The 15767-nt window shown below is 40.3% G+C and overlaps 1 protein-coding gene across 1 annotated transcript; it reads right to left on the reverse strand.

Annotated features, from left to right (window-relative positions):
• Positions 1-4099: 4099 nt before the first annotated feature.
• Positions 4100-12889, reverse strand: POM121L12 (POM121 transmembrane nucleoporin like 12). The gene is made up of 7 exons (XM_055294535.2): positions 12850-12889; positions 12505-12646; positions 11166-11278; positions 10518-10596; positions 8570-8638; positions 6715-6913; positions 4100-5504 (listed from the first exon to the last, which is right to left on the reverse strand). Exons 1-7 carry the CDS (start codon positions 12887-12889, stop codon positions 4452-4454), a joined length of 1695 nt encoding a protein of 564 aa, XP_055150510.1. The 3' UTR covers positions 4100-4451.
• Between the last annotated feature and the right edge of the window lie 2878 nt (positions 12890-15767).

Consider the following 15767-nt stretch of genomic DNA (forward strand, 5'->3'; position numbering starts at 1 on the left):
GTATGGGTTATGCAGAACTTTGATTAGCAGACTCTTTCACATCACAAAACCTGGATCTCTTATGTAAAATTTGATAACTATAACTCTAAATTAAAAGTTAAAACAATATGTTGCTTTGTGATACCTCTTTTTAAGCAAAATGTTCAGTTTATCCGAAACATTGAGAGTAACAGGTAAAAGAATTGTGTTTGTGTTTATCATATATAATTTGTGTGTATATATAACATAAATTTGCACACACATTTCAAGCTCCATTGTTTTCTGTAGTACTTTATGAAATTTTTTGTAATTGCTTTAATATAATTTTATGTTATATGTATTATTCATGTAGTTGTATGTAATATTTTATTAAATATTAAAGTAAAATAGAAGTGGAACTCTTCTTATTTGAAAGGAGGTCCCCTGCCCTCTGAAATCACAGCCAACTAAGAGTGGCATTTAGGAGAAAAAGGAGGAAGAAACAGATGTAATGGTCATGGTAGGTTTTGGAAAAATGCTCCATCATTTCCTTTGGTTCCTGTTTCTTTGTCCCTTTCCTTTATCTGTACTGTCAAAGATTAACACTAGGCTAGTGGCTTTGCCAGTAATCCCAGCACTTCAGGAGGCCAAGACAATGTAACAAGACTCCATCTCTACAAAAAATTTTAAAAAATTTAGCAAGTCATAGTGGCTCAGGCCTGAAGCAAGAGGATTGCTTGAGCCCAGGAGTTCAAGGCTGCCATGAGCCATGAGGTCACCACTTTACTCCAGCCTGGGCAACAGTCAGAGTTAGACCCTGTCTCTAAAACACAAAACCAAACAAAACAAAAAGGACAAAATCAGCATGTGGTTTTGAAGGGAAAATAAGCCAAGTGACTTAGAAATTAATAGCGACAAAAGGAGTCCTTGTGGCTCCCATGTGAGAAATATAATCAAGCTTTTTAAATCATAAACTTGTTATCAGCTGTAACCATTTCTGTACAATGTTATCTAACATCGTATTTTTGTGCCAATGTCTAAGTCATAAAAATGCCTCCTCTTATTTTTTTCTATTTTTCTTTTCCTTCTTGTTTCATTAATGTATTTCAAAGCTACGCTATTTAGCCCAGTTCATGGCTCATATCTTTATTGCATATTGAATCCTTTATTAAAATTAAATGACACTGCCAAAATAGAAAAATAATTAAAAAGTTACATACAAAGATAATTTGCAGACTCTCATTCTGATCAATTTATCAAATTTACAAAATATTATCTGTTTCTCCTACAAACGAAGGATATTAGCAGACCTTGTTTTTGGCAATGATGAGTAGAAATTCCATATATATGTATTTCTCTGAATATATAGAACACTTTTGAGTATTTTATATGTTTATTAATAATTTGAACTACTTATTACATGAACTGTGTAGTTATGTTTTTAGTGATTCTATGTATTCTCTATTTTTTTATCATTGATATTTAGTGATGTCTTACCATTGTGGAATAGTAACCCTGGTCTGCTATGTGGATTATAAAAGTAGCCACCTCTCTTGTTGCTTTTCTTTCAAGTTTTTACCGGACTTGTAGATGTTTCCCAATGTATTATAACTGGCTCACACCTAATTCAGAAGAATTGTTTTGTTTAACTCTACTTAAGTGTTTCCAATTTATTAAGCTTACATGGAGATAAATAACTCTCTTTCTGCACTTACATTTCATTCTTCTATGAAATAGATTACCTATGTAACTAAAAAGTTTTTCATGGACTGGTTTGGTAACACATTTAAGTGAATTTGTGGTAAAAGTGCAGTTAAATTGATAGAATTATACGGGTATTGGGCTACTAAAGAGATCCTGGGGCACAAGATATTTGAGTATACTAATTATATACACATATTCTTTTTCCTAATTGGGTGTCCAATAGTTGCAATCCAATTTCTTCAGCAATTAATTATTTTCACAGAGATTTTGAATGTCACCATTTTCGTATATTAAGTTCTTGCATATATGTTTCAGAACCTCTGTTCTCTCCTAGGGATTTGTCTGTTCACATCCCATTGCCAGGCCTTTGTGCTACAAGGAAGGAGGCTTCCTTTGCTACTGTTCACAAGGGAATCACTGTTCTTAGCTATTGCAATGCTGGTGCACAGTAAAGAGTCCTTGCCCTCTTGCTAAAATGTGTCCCTACATTCCAGATAAATACTCTGTTCCATAAAGTAATTGATCAACCACATTACTCTGAGTTAGTGCTTTGAATTACTAGGTGAGCAACCTCTTTCCAAACTAACGAGTCCTTCCCAGTCCATTCCATTTCTGACCCAACCTCGCATCCTGTCTTCTCAAACCTCACACGGTCCCCTCTGAAACTCATGAGGAGTCATCAGAAAATCCCACAAACCTTAACTTCTACAAATGTTCTCTTCACCTGCCTACCCTTAATTCATCTTGCCTGTGCACTGCCCCTCAGCTGAAAGCAAAGCCCCCCTTTTTCTTGAATTCCAAGACCTTCATGGCTTGGACAAGAGTGTAGACACCATTCTCATTCACATGTGCCCCCTATCCTTTCTTAAAAGAAAATCTAAAGACAAAGTAAAATTCCTCCGGCAGTCTTATTGCCTGCTTCACTTCACAACCTAATATCTCCTAGTGGCTCCTACAGTCCCTGCCTCCAACCCCCCGATATAGTTTGGATGTGCGTCCCCTCCAAATCTCATGTTGAAATGTAACCACTGATGTTGAGATGGGCCTGGTAGGAGGTGTTGGATCCCAAGGCGGATCCCTAAAGAATGGCTTGGGGCCATTCCCTTGGTGATACATGCCAGCTGGTCTTTTATAAAGACTCTAGGACTTCCCTGATCTCTCCTTGCTTGATGCCTGTTTCTATGTGAGGCTCACCCTTGGCCTTCTGCCATGGCTGGAAGCTTCCAGAGACCTCACCGGAAGTCAGTGCTGGCACCACACTTCCTGTATAGCTTGCAGAACAAAAATTAAACTCTTTTCTTTCTAAATTACCCAGTCTCAGGTATTCCTTCGTGGCAATGCAAATGGACTAACACACCCTCCCTTCCTTCCATCTCCCACGCAGTTCAGGCTTCCCACTTCCAACACTCTAAAACAATTTCTCTTCTGAAATCAGGGAAGGAACATCTCTTCTCAAAGGCAGCCACTGTGGTGGCTAAATTCCATGCTCTGGAATCCTCAGTGTCCCTGCTGCTCCTGGACTTCCTTCTCCCTCGTGGTTCTTGGTTTTGAGGGTTCTTTTTCCATTCTCCGTTCTTTCATGTTCTAAATGTTGGAGTACCTTAGGCTTCACCCTTGCCCTTCTCTGTATTTTCTGCATAAGTGATCTCATGTAGCCTGTGGTTTTAAGGACCATTTCTATATCATAAGGAATTTATATGTTCATGACTCTCAAATTTATTTTGCCAGGTTCAAACCTCCAGTGAGTTCCAGGATTATTTTTTTCAATAGCACAGTTAACAGAATCAGCAGTATAGCAAGTATTTTTGTTGTTGTAGAAAACACCCTGAACAAAACTCTTGATTTCTTCAAATATTTTCTCCTATTAGTAGTGCCCATCCCGATAAATGACACTAACATCATCAAGTTTCTTAAGCCCATATGCTAAAACTGTTGGATCCTTCCCCTTTCCCAGTGCTAACATCTAGTGCACTAGCAGGTCCCACACTATCTTTTAGGTCAACCCCAAACTTGTCTGTATCCTTCCAGATGTACCATTTGCCTCTCAGACCAAACCATCCCATGGATTGCTTGAAATACTGTATTGATCTCCTGTGGTTTTCATTTCCATTGCTGTAGCCAGAATCGTGTTTTTGAAAATATCAACCAGATCATAGACTGTCCTCTGTTTAACACTCATGGTTTTAGAATAAACCCTGTACTCTGGTCCCAATGCCTTATAGTACTTCATCACAGTTTATTTCTCTAACCTCATATCTTCTCTCACTAGTCTCCAACTCTACTGGACTTATATTTGGACTTCAAATAAATAGGAATTATTCCCCATACAGAATCTTTGCCCTTGCCCCTGCCTGGAACACACTTTCCCCTTTGTTTTGGCATAAAAAGCTTTTTTGATTGTTATTATTATAAATATATAGATTTTCTGCAGACAAATGCTTTTAATAAGATCAACTATTTAACTATACAACCTGGACAATTTAACTATACAAACTGGGAGACATGGAGAAAAAGCAAGCCTTCCCCAAATGCCTCTTTTCAGAGGAAGGGCAGGAAGAAGGGCAGGGAGGAGAGGCCCAGCAGGGCGAAGGCAGGAGTTCTGAAATCAATAGCTGCTGGGGTGGCAGGGAGCACAGAGGGAAGATCTGGGGCGTGCAGACGAGGGGTGTGGGGACTGCATGTTTGATAACGTGGTGTCAGGGCCCCACGTTGAGGTAGAGCAAGGATGAGCAAGTGAAAGTAGATACGTGGGCTTGAGTCTCCGGAGATGGGTAGCAGGACCCAGATTCTCAGGAGCCAAAGGGGCCAGCAGACTGGGTGACCTCGAAGGCGAAGGAGACCCTACTGCAGCTGCCGCAGGAAGGTGTTGTCGCCTCCCAGAAGTCCCAGATGGCAGACGGGGCGGGCTGGACCAGCCCGAAAGGCCAAGCATCATCACAAAAACTGAGGCTCCAGGGGCCAAGGCTCGGCTTCAGAGGCCCTGGCCTGGGCACGAAGGAAGCAACCGCTCCATTTTTTATCAGGGGCCTGAAGGCAGACGGCCGGGGCTGCAGGTTCCGCCTGCCGCCCTTGCTGTCTGAGACCTCCAACCACAACGGCCCGTCGAACCTGGCGCTTCCCTTGCTGCACTGGCTGAGCGCCCCCAGCAGAGTCTCCGGGGTGCAGAGGTCCGGGAGCTCCTGGGTGGCGGGGCAGACTGCGGGGCAGGCTTGCTGTCCTGGGGATCCCCAGGGGCTCTCCTGGCGCTCTGGGGGCGCGATCCCAATGGTCACCGGGCTCCAGGTCCATCCTGGGTTCCGGGCACGACACAGCCCCCCTTTCATGCAACCCTCCCAGGCACAGGAGAGGTCTTGCCCCAGAGCGGTCTCCCCCGGCAGGGCAGGGCGCCTCCAGGCCTCGGAGACCACCCGCCGTGGCCTGAGGGGGTCCTGGCTGGGCCGCACCTCGGTGAGGTGGGTGCTGGGCACCGGGCGCCCCCACTGGACGTACTGAATATGGCTCTGAGTCAGGGACCTCGGGGGCCAGGGACTCTGGCGACCCTGGGGAGACTGCGTGGTCTGGGGCGTGCTGGGTGACCTGCCCATGGGAGCCGCCAGGGTGTCGGGCCTTACAGCAGGGGTTGGCCTGCCTTCCAGAAGCTCCCGAGGTCTGCGGACTCGGCCAGAGCTGCAGCGCCCACGGCTGGATGACCGTTGGCCTCTGCGCGCTTGGAAGGCACGCAGGGCGTGGGCGCGGGACACTCCACAATGGCGCCACGCACAGGCCACGTGCCCAGACACCCAGACTGCAGGAGGACACTGGAGGCACAAGCCTCCTTCCAGGTGCTGCCGGCAAGTTTGCCTCTGGAGAGAGGGGCCTAGGAGCTACCGTGGTCTCCTGTCCTCTCCTCCTCCCTCCGTCTTCCCCTTCTCTCTGCTCCCCCTCCCCCTCCCTCTCCTCTCAGCTCCTCTACCCCTCACTCTCCCTCCCCTGCTCTGCTCCCCTTCCTCCCCTTCTTGTGATGTCGTTCATATATCAAATAATTCAGCAACTTGAAGTGTAGAATTCAATGGGTTTCATGGTACAACCACACATGTGCACCCATCACCACAGTAAATTAGAAAAAAATTTCATCACCTCAGGAAGACGCTCTGTACCCTGTAGCTGTCACCTTCCTATCCACCCGTCCCCCCAGCCGCAACAACCAGGAACCCACTTTCTGTCTCTGTAGACTTCCCTCCTGTGGGCTCTCCTATGGCATCACTTAGCATGATGATTTCTAGGTTCATCCTTGCGGGGACCTGTATATCCTTCCTTTTCATGTCCAAAAAACGATTCCATTGCATGGATATAACACATCGGTTTGGCCTTTCATCAGCTGATGGACATTTGGGTTGTTTGCATGTTTGGGCTATCATGAAGAATATCGTCATAGACATTGGTGGACAAGATTTTGTGCAGACAAATATTTTCATGTCTATGTAGTATGTAGCTGGGAGTAGAATTTCTGGGTCTGTGGTTAGTCCATGTTTAACAGGAACCATCAAACTGTTCTCAGCCTCTGTACTGTGTTGTGTCCTCACCAGCAATGTTGCTCTATTTTATACTTGACATTTAGAAAGAGAATGTATAATAATACCTGCAGAAAACTGCAGATAGACTACTGACAGAAGGGCCTTCCCTTTCATTATCATAAAAACGAACATAACTCGCTGAAATGCTTTTAAGAAAAACAGCTAGTTTTGTTCTAGTAAACAAGATACATGTTTTATTCTTCTAGAATGGTTATTAATGTTACATCTTGCAATTTTCCTTTTAAGGAAATGGTGGTTGTACACCACAACTTATGTTTCAGAACTGACAATGATGATTTTATGTAGACTCCTGTAATTTTAAGCTTTTATACATTCATATACAGATTTTCTTTGCTTCAGACATTAATGCAGTTTTTCTTTTTTCCATTTTTTGCTCATAATATGTATATATGGAGTAGAATGATTCACTTTTGTAGCTACCAGGTGAAAAGATCTGCCTACAAAAACATTATTTGAAGGCTATTGGGCAATTGATTACAGCCATCACATTTGGAGGTCTGTTTGAGGTGGTGTAAGACAAACTGCTGTGGAGCCTCTCAACAGCATTGCAGAAGGCAACACCTGAGTGGGTCCAATCACATGGGCAAAAAATAGAGATTGACAAAATACCAAAGCCAATAATCCACAACAGGTTTTCTTTCGGGATTTGAGAGACAAACAAGTGAATGGTGAGGACACTGAAAAAAAGCTTAATAAGAAATCTTCACGAAAGTTCTGTACTTCAGAAAGGGGCTGATTATCAGGAGAAAAAAATGCACTCTCAGCCAAGGGGAGCAGCAGAATGAAAGCCCCAGGACTTTCCACTCAGTCAGTCATTCGTTTTCGTTTCCCCAGATTCCTTAAGTAAGAATCCTCCAGTATAAGATTTTAAAAATAAATTTCCTATGCTGTAACTTTCTTCTTAATAAGTCATTTCTTGATAAAGATGACAATAATTTTTATAGCTAAAAAGCCTCTTTAGGTGGTATTATCATTGGAGTGGACAGTTAATGCAGTAGGGGGTCTAGATTTTTTTTAATGTGTGTTTTCTTAGTATCTACACAGTTCTCCATGTCCTATTTGAAGTACAACCCAGTGGGTGCCATTTTGGTTTGTTTTTGGTTAAAGACCCTTCAAAAAACCACAGTCTTCCTACTGGTGAAGTGCAGGCAGCCATAAGTTAGTAGTCAAGTCTAATTATACCTTCAAAGGCAAAGGTGAGTAAAAAGTTATTTTCACAAACATTGAACATGTCTGTTTCTTTTCCTTCTCACAAACTAAGAGACAACTGATTTCTTTTGGTTAGATAATATTAATTAAGGTAGAACAGTAGTTTTCAATTAGAGATGACTTTGCTGTACCTGTACCCTCTCACCCCCACCACCCATCTGAGGACACTAGAGAAGGTCTGCAACTGAGGTTGCCAGTGGCCCTACTAAACAGCCTACAGTGATCAAAACACACTCCCACAACACAGAGTGACCTGCCCAAAAATGTGAGCACTGTGGAAATTGAGAAACCCTGCTTCATACCCTTCTCCTAAAGTTATTAAATTACATAATACCTATGTTATGTTTATCAAAACTAATAAGTTAACATTGGTTTCATCTATTGAGTAAACTCTGGACTGTATTTGAATTTCACTGGTTTTTCTTTTAACTTGATTTTCTTTTCTAAGAACTAATCCTCTTTAGTCTCTTCTAATCTGTGAGACTTGCTCTGTCTTTTCGTATGTCCCATGATCTTGATACTTTTGAACAATACTGGACAAAATATTTTCTAGAAATGCTCAATTTTTAAAAACTTATTTTTAGCACTTTAATTATTTAATTATTGTTTACCTGTCAACCAAATTATCCATTCAGATAGCTTAAAATGCTAAATCACTCTAGAATTCTTATTGAAAAGATATGCCATTTATCCTATTTTATTACCCAGAGAAATCTGGTTTCATGGTTTTCTATTTTTTAAGCTGATTTTCTTTCCCTGAGCACTGCTGCCTATACATTAGCTCTTTCTGTCCTCTCTTGCTCTGTTTTGCCTGAGCTCTGAGATCTTTACATTTTCTCATGTTTGTAGAGCTGATAGCTTCATTATTTTCAATAACTTGGTGCTAAATTTTGATCATAGTTTTCTTTCCTTCTGCTCTATTTTTTACTCAGGACTATTTGTCGGTAAACTCTTTAAAAACAACTTTATTGAGACAATTCTTATACCATATAATTTACCCACTTAAAGTGCACAATCAGTCGCTTTTCGTATATTCACAGATATGGGCAGCCATCGACCCAGTAAATTGTAATATTTTGTCATTTCAAAAAGAAACCCTGGACCCTATAGTTATTACCCCCTACCTCTCCACCCCATTCTCAGCCCCAGGAACCACTAATCTACTACCTGTCTCTAGATTTCCATACTGTACACTTTCATATAAATGGAATTATATAATATGCATTATTTTGTGACTGGCTTCTTTCATTTAGTATGCTATTTTTAAGGTTACCTGTGCTGCAGCATATACTTCATTCCTTTTGATATGCAAAATATGCTTCAATTCATGGTTATACCATATTTTGTTTATCCTTTTGTCAGCTGATGGACATTTGGGCTATTATGAACAATGATATTCTAAATATTCATGTATGAAATGTTTGTAGATAAATGTTTTTATTTATGTTTCAATTATACAGAGTAGTAAAACTTCTGTGTCATTTGATAACTATATTTAATCATTGAAGAAACTGCCAGACTGTTTTCCATACTAGGGATACCATTTTACATTCCCACCAGTATGTATGAGGGTCCAGTTTCTCCACATTCTCACCAATGCTGATTATTATCTGACTGATTCTAGCAATTCTAGTTTGTGTGAAGTGGTATCTGACTGTGGTTTTGATTTGCATTTTGCTAATGGCTAATGATGTGGAACATCTTTTCACTTATTGGCCATTGGCATCCCTTCCTTGGAGAAATGTCTAGTCAGATTCTTTATTCATTTTTAATGGGGTTATTTGTCTTTTTATTTTTGAAATTTAAATGTTCATTAAATATTCTGCTTACAAGTTTCTTATGAGATATACAGGATTGCAAATACTTTCTCCTATTCTGTGGATTGTCCGCTCATTTTCTTTAAAGCAAATTTTTTTTATTTTAATAAAATCCAATATAAAATTTTTGGTCATGAGATAGATAGATAGATGAAAGAAAGAAAGAAAGAAAGAAAGAAAGAAAGAAAGAAAGAAAGAAAGAGAAAGAAAGAAGAAAGAAAGAAAGAAAGAAAGAAAGAAGAAAGAAAGAAAGAAAGAAAGAAAGAAAGAAAGGAAGAAAGAAAGAAAGAAAGAAAGAAAGAAAGAAAGAAAGAAAGAAAGAAAGAAAGAAGAAAAATAGATATAATGACTTATTTGGGAGGGCTTACCTTGGAGGTTACGAAGTCAGTGCTAGATAAGAAATACAGATATTCATTTATTTCTGAGCTCCTTTATTTACTATATTTATCAAATGAAAAAAAAGTATGTCTGCCTGAGAACCAAAGCAGGGGTACATTATGACTATGACTTGTGGGTTCCTTAAAAACGTAACAAAATAATGTTTATGAGTGTGTTGATGTGTGTGTGCCTGTTGTGTATATATATATATATATATATATATATATATATATATATATATATATACATCTCCCCACTCTGTCCTCATAAGCCATTCACTGTTTAGATGAGAAACTTCAGAAATTCGCATCTATATCAACTCCTCTATTTTAAGGGGTCTGGGAGGAATATTTCAACTGGTTCTGCAACTAGGAGTAAATATGCTTATTGTTCTAAAGTTTGTCATAGAACATCCTACAACTCTTTGTTTGTTCACTCTGAGAATTTTCTAGATTTTACTTTGATGTTTACTCCTGTGTGTGCTCCTATACGCACATGCATGAGTGCACATTTGTAACAATTCATCCTATTCTTTTTCTCTCATCTGGGAATTCCATAAAATATCTGATCCACTTATGATCCCATGTCATTTTCCAATACTTCTATCAATATATCAATATACTATTTCCTTAAAGTTCTCATATTTCATTTTAAGAGTATTATAGTCAACATGGAGTTCAGTTTGTGTGTCCTTTAAAAATATTTTAGCTTCTATATTGTAATTGCTTACAGTATTACAATAATTTTATAGGTCAGTAATTCTCAAACTTGCTTATGTGGCACCACAGTCCCCTGGAGGAATTTCTAAACAAACTATTGAGACCCATGCCTACTAGGTCTGGGTTGGTCCCAACAACCTTCATTTCTAACATCTTACCAGGTAATGCCGTGATGCCTACCTAGGGACCAAACCATGAGAACCACTGCTATAGGTTTGTCTATCTTCTGGTTATGATCTGAAATTTGTGGGAATTGAACGAATTTAAGTTAGATCTTAAAAGAATAGAACATCATTTGACATCTAAGTTATATTTAATATCATTTTCCTTATTTGTAAAAAAGTGAAGATTTTTGAGGACCATTTCACAACATTTCATGTTCATTAAAATCAACTGGAGGTGGTAAGATGCCAATATTGATTCAGTATGTCTGACATGTGGCCCCAAATTCTGCATTTCTAACAGCTCAAAATGTGACAAAGTAACAGCAATTTTGATCATAACCTGGGTGCATGTTAAAATGCAGGACCTCAGGCACCATTCCAGACTAATTAAATCAGCTGCTGCATTTTACTAAGATTCCCAGGTGGTTCATACGCATTTTAAAGTTTGGGATGCACAGGTCTAGAAACAAAATTGCACATTAGAATGACGTGCAAAGCCCCGTGCCCTGCTATTCTAATTTAAATAGTCTGTAGAGCTCTCCAGTGGATGTGATTGTCAGCCTGTTAGAGAAGCACTGGGCTAGCTGGGCTGGCATGTGCGCACAGCCTTCTGCAGGCTCTAATATGCCATTTAGCCAGCACTGGTTGAGTCTATATGCCCAGTGTGCAATTGCTTCCTTCCATTCTCCCCCATGTTCCCCTTCCTAGGACTCGACTGTGTCGGAAGATTATGCTCCTTTGGAAAAAGGCCACACCTTTGATCAAGAAAATAACATCTGTCTGCTCTTCTACTATATTAGGTGATTAAATCTTAAAAATGTAATATAACTCAAAGTGAAGCTCCCATTACCAGACCATAAAGCCAGCACTGAACACAGTAGGTGGTGTATGTGTTGGCAGTTAAATGCTTATTGACAGAATATTTCCTGCAGTGTGGAATGATTCAGCCTTTCACTCTTCATTCATAAACTCTGCTTCTGTAAGAAAATTTTCTTTTAGACTTAAACTTCTGGGGAGTGTTTTAGAGAATAATTTCATGTTATTGCATTCTTTCTAGATTGAGCTCCTATTGTGTCCGGAATTGGGGGGTTCTTGGTCTCACTGACTTCAGGAATGAAGCTGCGGACCCTCGCGGTGAGTGTTACAGTTCTTAAAGGTGGCGTGTCCAGAGTTTGCTCCCTCTGATGTTCGGATGTGTTCAGAGTTTCTTCCTTCTGGTGGACTCGCTGGCTCAGGAGTGAAGCTGCAGACCTTCGCGGCAAGTGTTACAGCTCTTAAGGCGGCGCTTCTGGAGTTGTTCGTTCCTCTCGGTGGGTTTGTGGTCTCGCTGCCTTCAGGAGTGAAGCTGCAGACCTTTGCAGTGGGTGTTACAGCTCGTAAAGGCAGTGAGGACCCAAAGAGTGAGCAGCAGCAAGATTTATTGCAAAGAGTGAAAGAACAAAGCTTCCACAGCGTGGAATGGGACCCCAGTGGGTTGCCACTGCTGGCTCGGGCAGCCTGCTTTTATTCTCTTATCTGGCCCCACCCACATCCTGCTGATTGGTAGAGCCGAGTGGCCTGTTTTGACAGGGCGCTGACTGGTGTGTTTATAATCCCTGAGCTAGACACAAAGGTTCTCCACCTCCCCACCAGATTAGCTAGATACAATGTGGAGATAAAGGTTCTCCAAGTCCCCACCAGAGTAGCTAGATACAGAGTGTCAATTGGTGCATTCACAAACCCTGAGCTAGACACAGCATGCTGATTGGTGTGTTTACAAACCTTGAGCTAGATACAGAGTGCTGATTGGTGTATTTACAATCCCTGAGCTAGACACAAAGGTTCTCCTAGTCTCCACCAGAGTAGCTAGATACAGTGTTGATTGGTGCAGTCACAAACCCTGAGCTAGACACAGGGTGCTGATTGGTGCATTTACAATCCCTTAGCTAGACATAAAGGTTCTCCACGTCCCCACCAGACTCAGGAGCCCAGCTGGCTTCACCCAGTGGATCCTGCATGCACCGGGGCGGCAGGTGGAGCTGCCTGCCAGTCCCGCACCCTGAGCCCGCACTCCTTAGACCTTGGGTGGTGGATGGGACTAGGCACCGTGGACCAGGGGGCAGCGCTCGTCAGGGAGGCTCCGGCTGCACAGGAGCCCACAGAGTGAGTGAGGGAGAGGCTCAGGCATGGTGGGTGGCAGGTCCTGAGCCCTGCTCCCTGGGAAGGCAGCTAAGGCCCAGCGAGAAATTGAGCACAGCAGCTGCTGGCCCAGGTGCTAAGCCCTTCACTGCTGGGGGCCAGCGGGGCCGCCCGGCCGCTCCGAGTGTGGGGCGCGCCGAGCTCACACCCACCCGGAACTCGTGCTGGCCTGCAAGCACCGCGCGCATCCCCGGTTCCCGCCCGAGCCTCTCCCTCCACACCTCCCTGCAAGCTGAGGGAGCCGGCTGGCCTTGGCCAGCCCAGAAAGGGGCTCCCACACTGCAGCAGCAGGCTGAAGGGCTCCTCAAGTGCCACCAAACTGGGAGCCCACGCAGAGGAGGTGCTGAGAGCGAGCGATGGCTGTGAGGACTGCTAGCACGCTGTCACCTCTCACTATCATGCATCCAATATTTTGTTATATACATATGAGACAAAATGTGTGGTTGCTGCAGTCCTGTTGAGATATAATTCTATAATCAAAACTTTCAGGCCATAAAATGAAAATAGAGGTGACATTTTATGCTGCAGTATTTCCTGCCGAAAATGAAAGTTTTAAGGGCAAAGATTATGCCTCTTGAGTGCTGCTGTATACAATATCTTTCCTGCCATGGATGCTCAACACTTGTTAAATGAGAAATTCACCACAAGGTTCTGTAAGTTAGAATTTTGATCAACTCACTGAAAATGAATACAGATGACAGAGTGGATAGTTGCAACAGGCCCTGCCTGGAAAGCAAGGATCGACACGCACAGCTGACTGAGCTGCAGCTAGTTATGTTCTTGTAACTCTCCCAGATCCATAATTCAAAGTCTCACAGCTTGCACAAGATTTATCAGACAGAAAACAGTAATTACAAAGGCATAATGAAAGAATGATTTCCAGGGAAAGCTCTCTGGTGTACTGGATGGCACAGTAGGGAACGTATTTTTGTAGCTTTTAAGAAGGATGAACACCACAGGTAACTGGCATGATGGTGTGTTCTCTTTGGCAGCCAGATCTTCTTTTATTAGGACATTTCAGGCAGTCTTGGATTCAAATGAAATTGGAAAGTTATTCTAAAATGTATTAAAAGTAATGAAAATCAAGAAAGATTAACCCTCACAAAGCAAGCATGTTTCTTGCTGTTCCGGCTTTTAATAAGCATCCTCATGAATGGCTCATTTGATTTGAAAACAATCCTACCATTCAGAACGCAGCATGGTGTCTGCCTGGACCCATCTAAATATTACATCAATAAAGTCACTCCCTACTGAAAAGATGATGAAAATTAACAGATTAGGTCATGTAAAAACGTGAAGGTTCAATAATCTGTGCCAGCTAGTGTTTTGTCATTATCAGGTTAATGATGACAAAGACAAACAACAGAATAAATACATGCAAAAGTTTATGGGTTTATGGTTATGTCTAAATGTAACTAAATAGGTGACTGAATGTGGAGACATTGGCTATGCTGATTCAGTTTACTACAAGTCATCTTGAATGCCTACATACTTAATTTCATATTCTTTGCTGAAAACAATTCATTCAGCAATTTCAGGCCAGTGTTATTTGCTAGGAAACTGATCAAGCTTTGTTGACCAGAACAAATTAATTTGGAAAAACAATTCCATTTAACACGTAACTTCATGTAATCCCTTTTCTTTTTTTTCAAGCTCACCAGAATACTAGTTTGATCACCATACTAGTTTGATTAGCAGATAAATTATTTGAATCATGTTTGCAGGTTAACTTTTATTATTTCAAAGGAGAAAGCAGGATGTTTATATGTTTATGTAAAAAAGAGTCATTTTTATACATTTTGGAAGATAGGTTGTGAAAGTGTCTGACTCCTGATTCAAAATAAAAATGATAAAATATAAACTTAGAATTACAATATTTGTAAAATCTATTTGACTTCGAATTATTACTGGAAAGTACATTAATTTAGAAAATAGTATACTGAGTTTCAATCAAACTCCTACAATATGTTTTGAATGAATTAAAATGTGTCTTATAACAAATATATTTTATGAAAATCTACCAAGAAGTATACATTGATATATTCCAAACAGTAACTTGTTGATAAATTACATCTTGAAATCAAACTTTAAAAATTGATTTATTTTGTTCAAAAAATAATTATCTCAAAAATTATTGAGCCCTTTGAATGAAATCCTGATCTCTGAACAGAGTTATGTGGTAATCCAACACTAGGCCATACTTAACGCAGATATGCCCCTGCTGAGTCATCTTTACATGCTGCTGAGCAACAAGATTGATCCTTGGATTGTTTTAAGTAATTTATTGGACTATTAATACTTTAACAAAAATATTTGCATGTAAATTATAATATCAACTTTTCGTTTTTTCTTTCTTGTATTATCCTTGTTTCCTGCCTTATACTATCCTTAAGTCAACCTCAAAATTGACTCAGAAACCTTGAGATTCGGTGTCAAAGTTACCCTAGCACAGTAAAATAAGCTAGAGAGCTTTCATTCTTTTTCCATTTTCTGAAACACTGCATATATGGAAATTTGAATCATATTTTAAAAATATATACTCAGTCACATTTTTATTCCTCATGAATAAATTCTAATAATGTATACCTTTCTAGACTACTGTTTTTTAATAATTTCAAATTTAATGGCATTAAGTGGTTTATAGCATTTAGCACGATCTTAAAGTTTATAATTGTGACATCTTTTTCATTCTCTATATAATCATTTAGGGTTTGTCTATTTACAATGTTGAAAAATATTATTTTAAAAGTGTTATCTAAAGCTTTCCTTTTGATTTTGATCTTTTATATTTTACATATTGTGGCATTTTTGTTTTCTCTAACTTTATGTTTGCTTAATTGCTTTTCTAACTTTCTAAGTTGAACTGTGAACCTATCTTCTTATACTTTGATGATACAAGCATTTTAATCTATACTTTTTTATGCATGTCTATATCTGTATGTTAAAAATATACTGCAATACATATTTTGTTCTCAGGGTCAATCACATTTTTTGTTCTCTTAAGAATGACTGGATAGCCTGAGGAACAAAGTGAGACCCATGTCTCTATAGAAACTAAAAATCCAA

Source organism: Symphalangus syndactylus, chromosome 9, assembly GCF_028878055.3.
Source record: "Symphalangus syndactylus isolate Jambi chromosome 9, NHGRI_mSymSyn1-v2.1_pri, whole genome shotgun sequence".
In the NCBI taxonomy this organism is placed as follows: domain Eukaryota; kingdom Metazoa; phylum Chordata; class Mammalia; order Primates; family Hylobatidae; genus Symphalangus; species Symphalangus syndactylus.

What these genes read in the sequence shown, in the direction of transcription:
- POM121L12 (XM_055294535.2), bottom strand. Translation starts at nt 12,889, where the DNA reads ATGCGCGCGGTGCTTGCAGGCCAGCACGAGTTCCGGGTGG. An exon ending in GTGCATGCAGGATCCACTGG is followed by an intron (nt 11,279 to 12,504) that starts GTGAAGCCAGCT and finishes TCTTGATCAAAG; the next exon opens with GTGTGGCCTTTTTCCAAAGG. An exon ending in GACCTCCAAATGTGATGGCT is followed by an intron (nt 5,505 to 6,714) that starts GTAATCAATTGC and finishes CCCTCTCTCCAG; the next exon opens with AGGCAAACTTGCCGGCAGCA.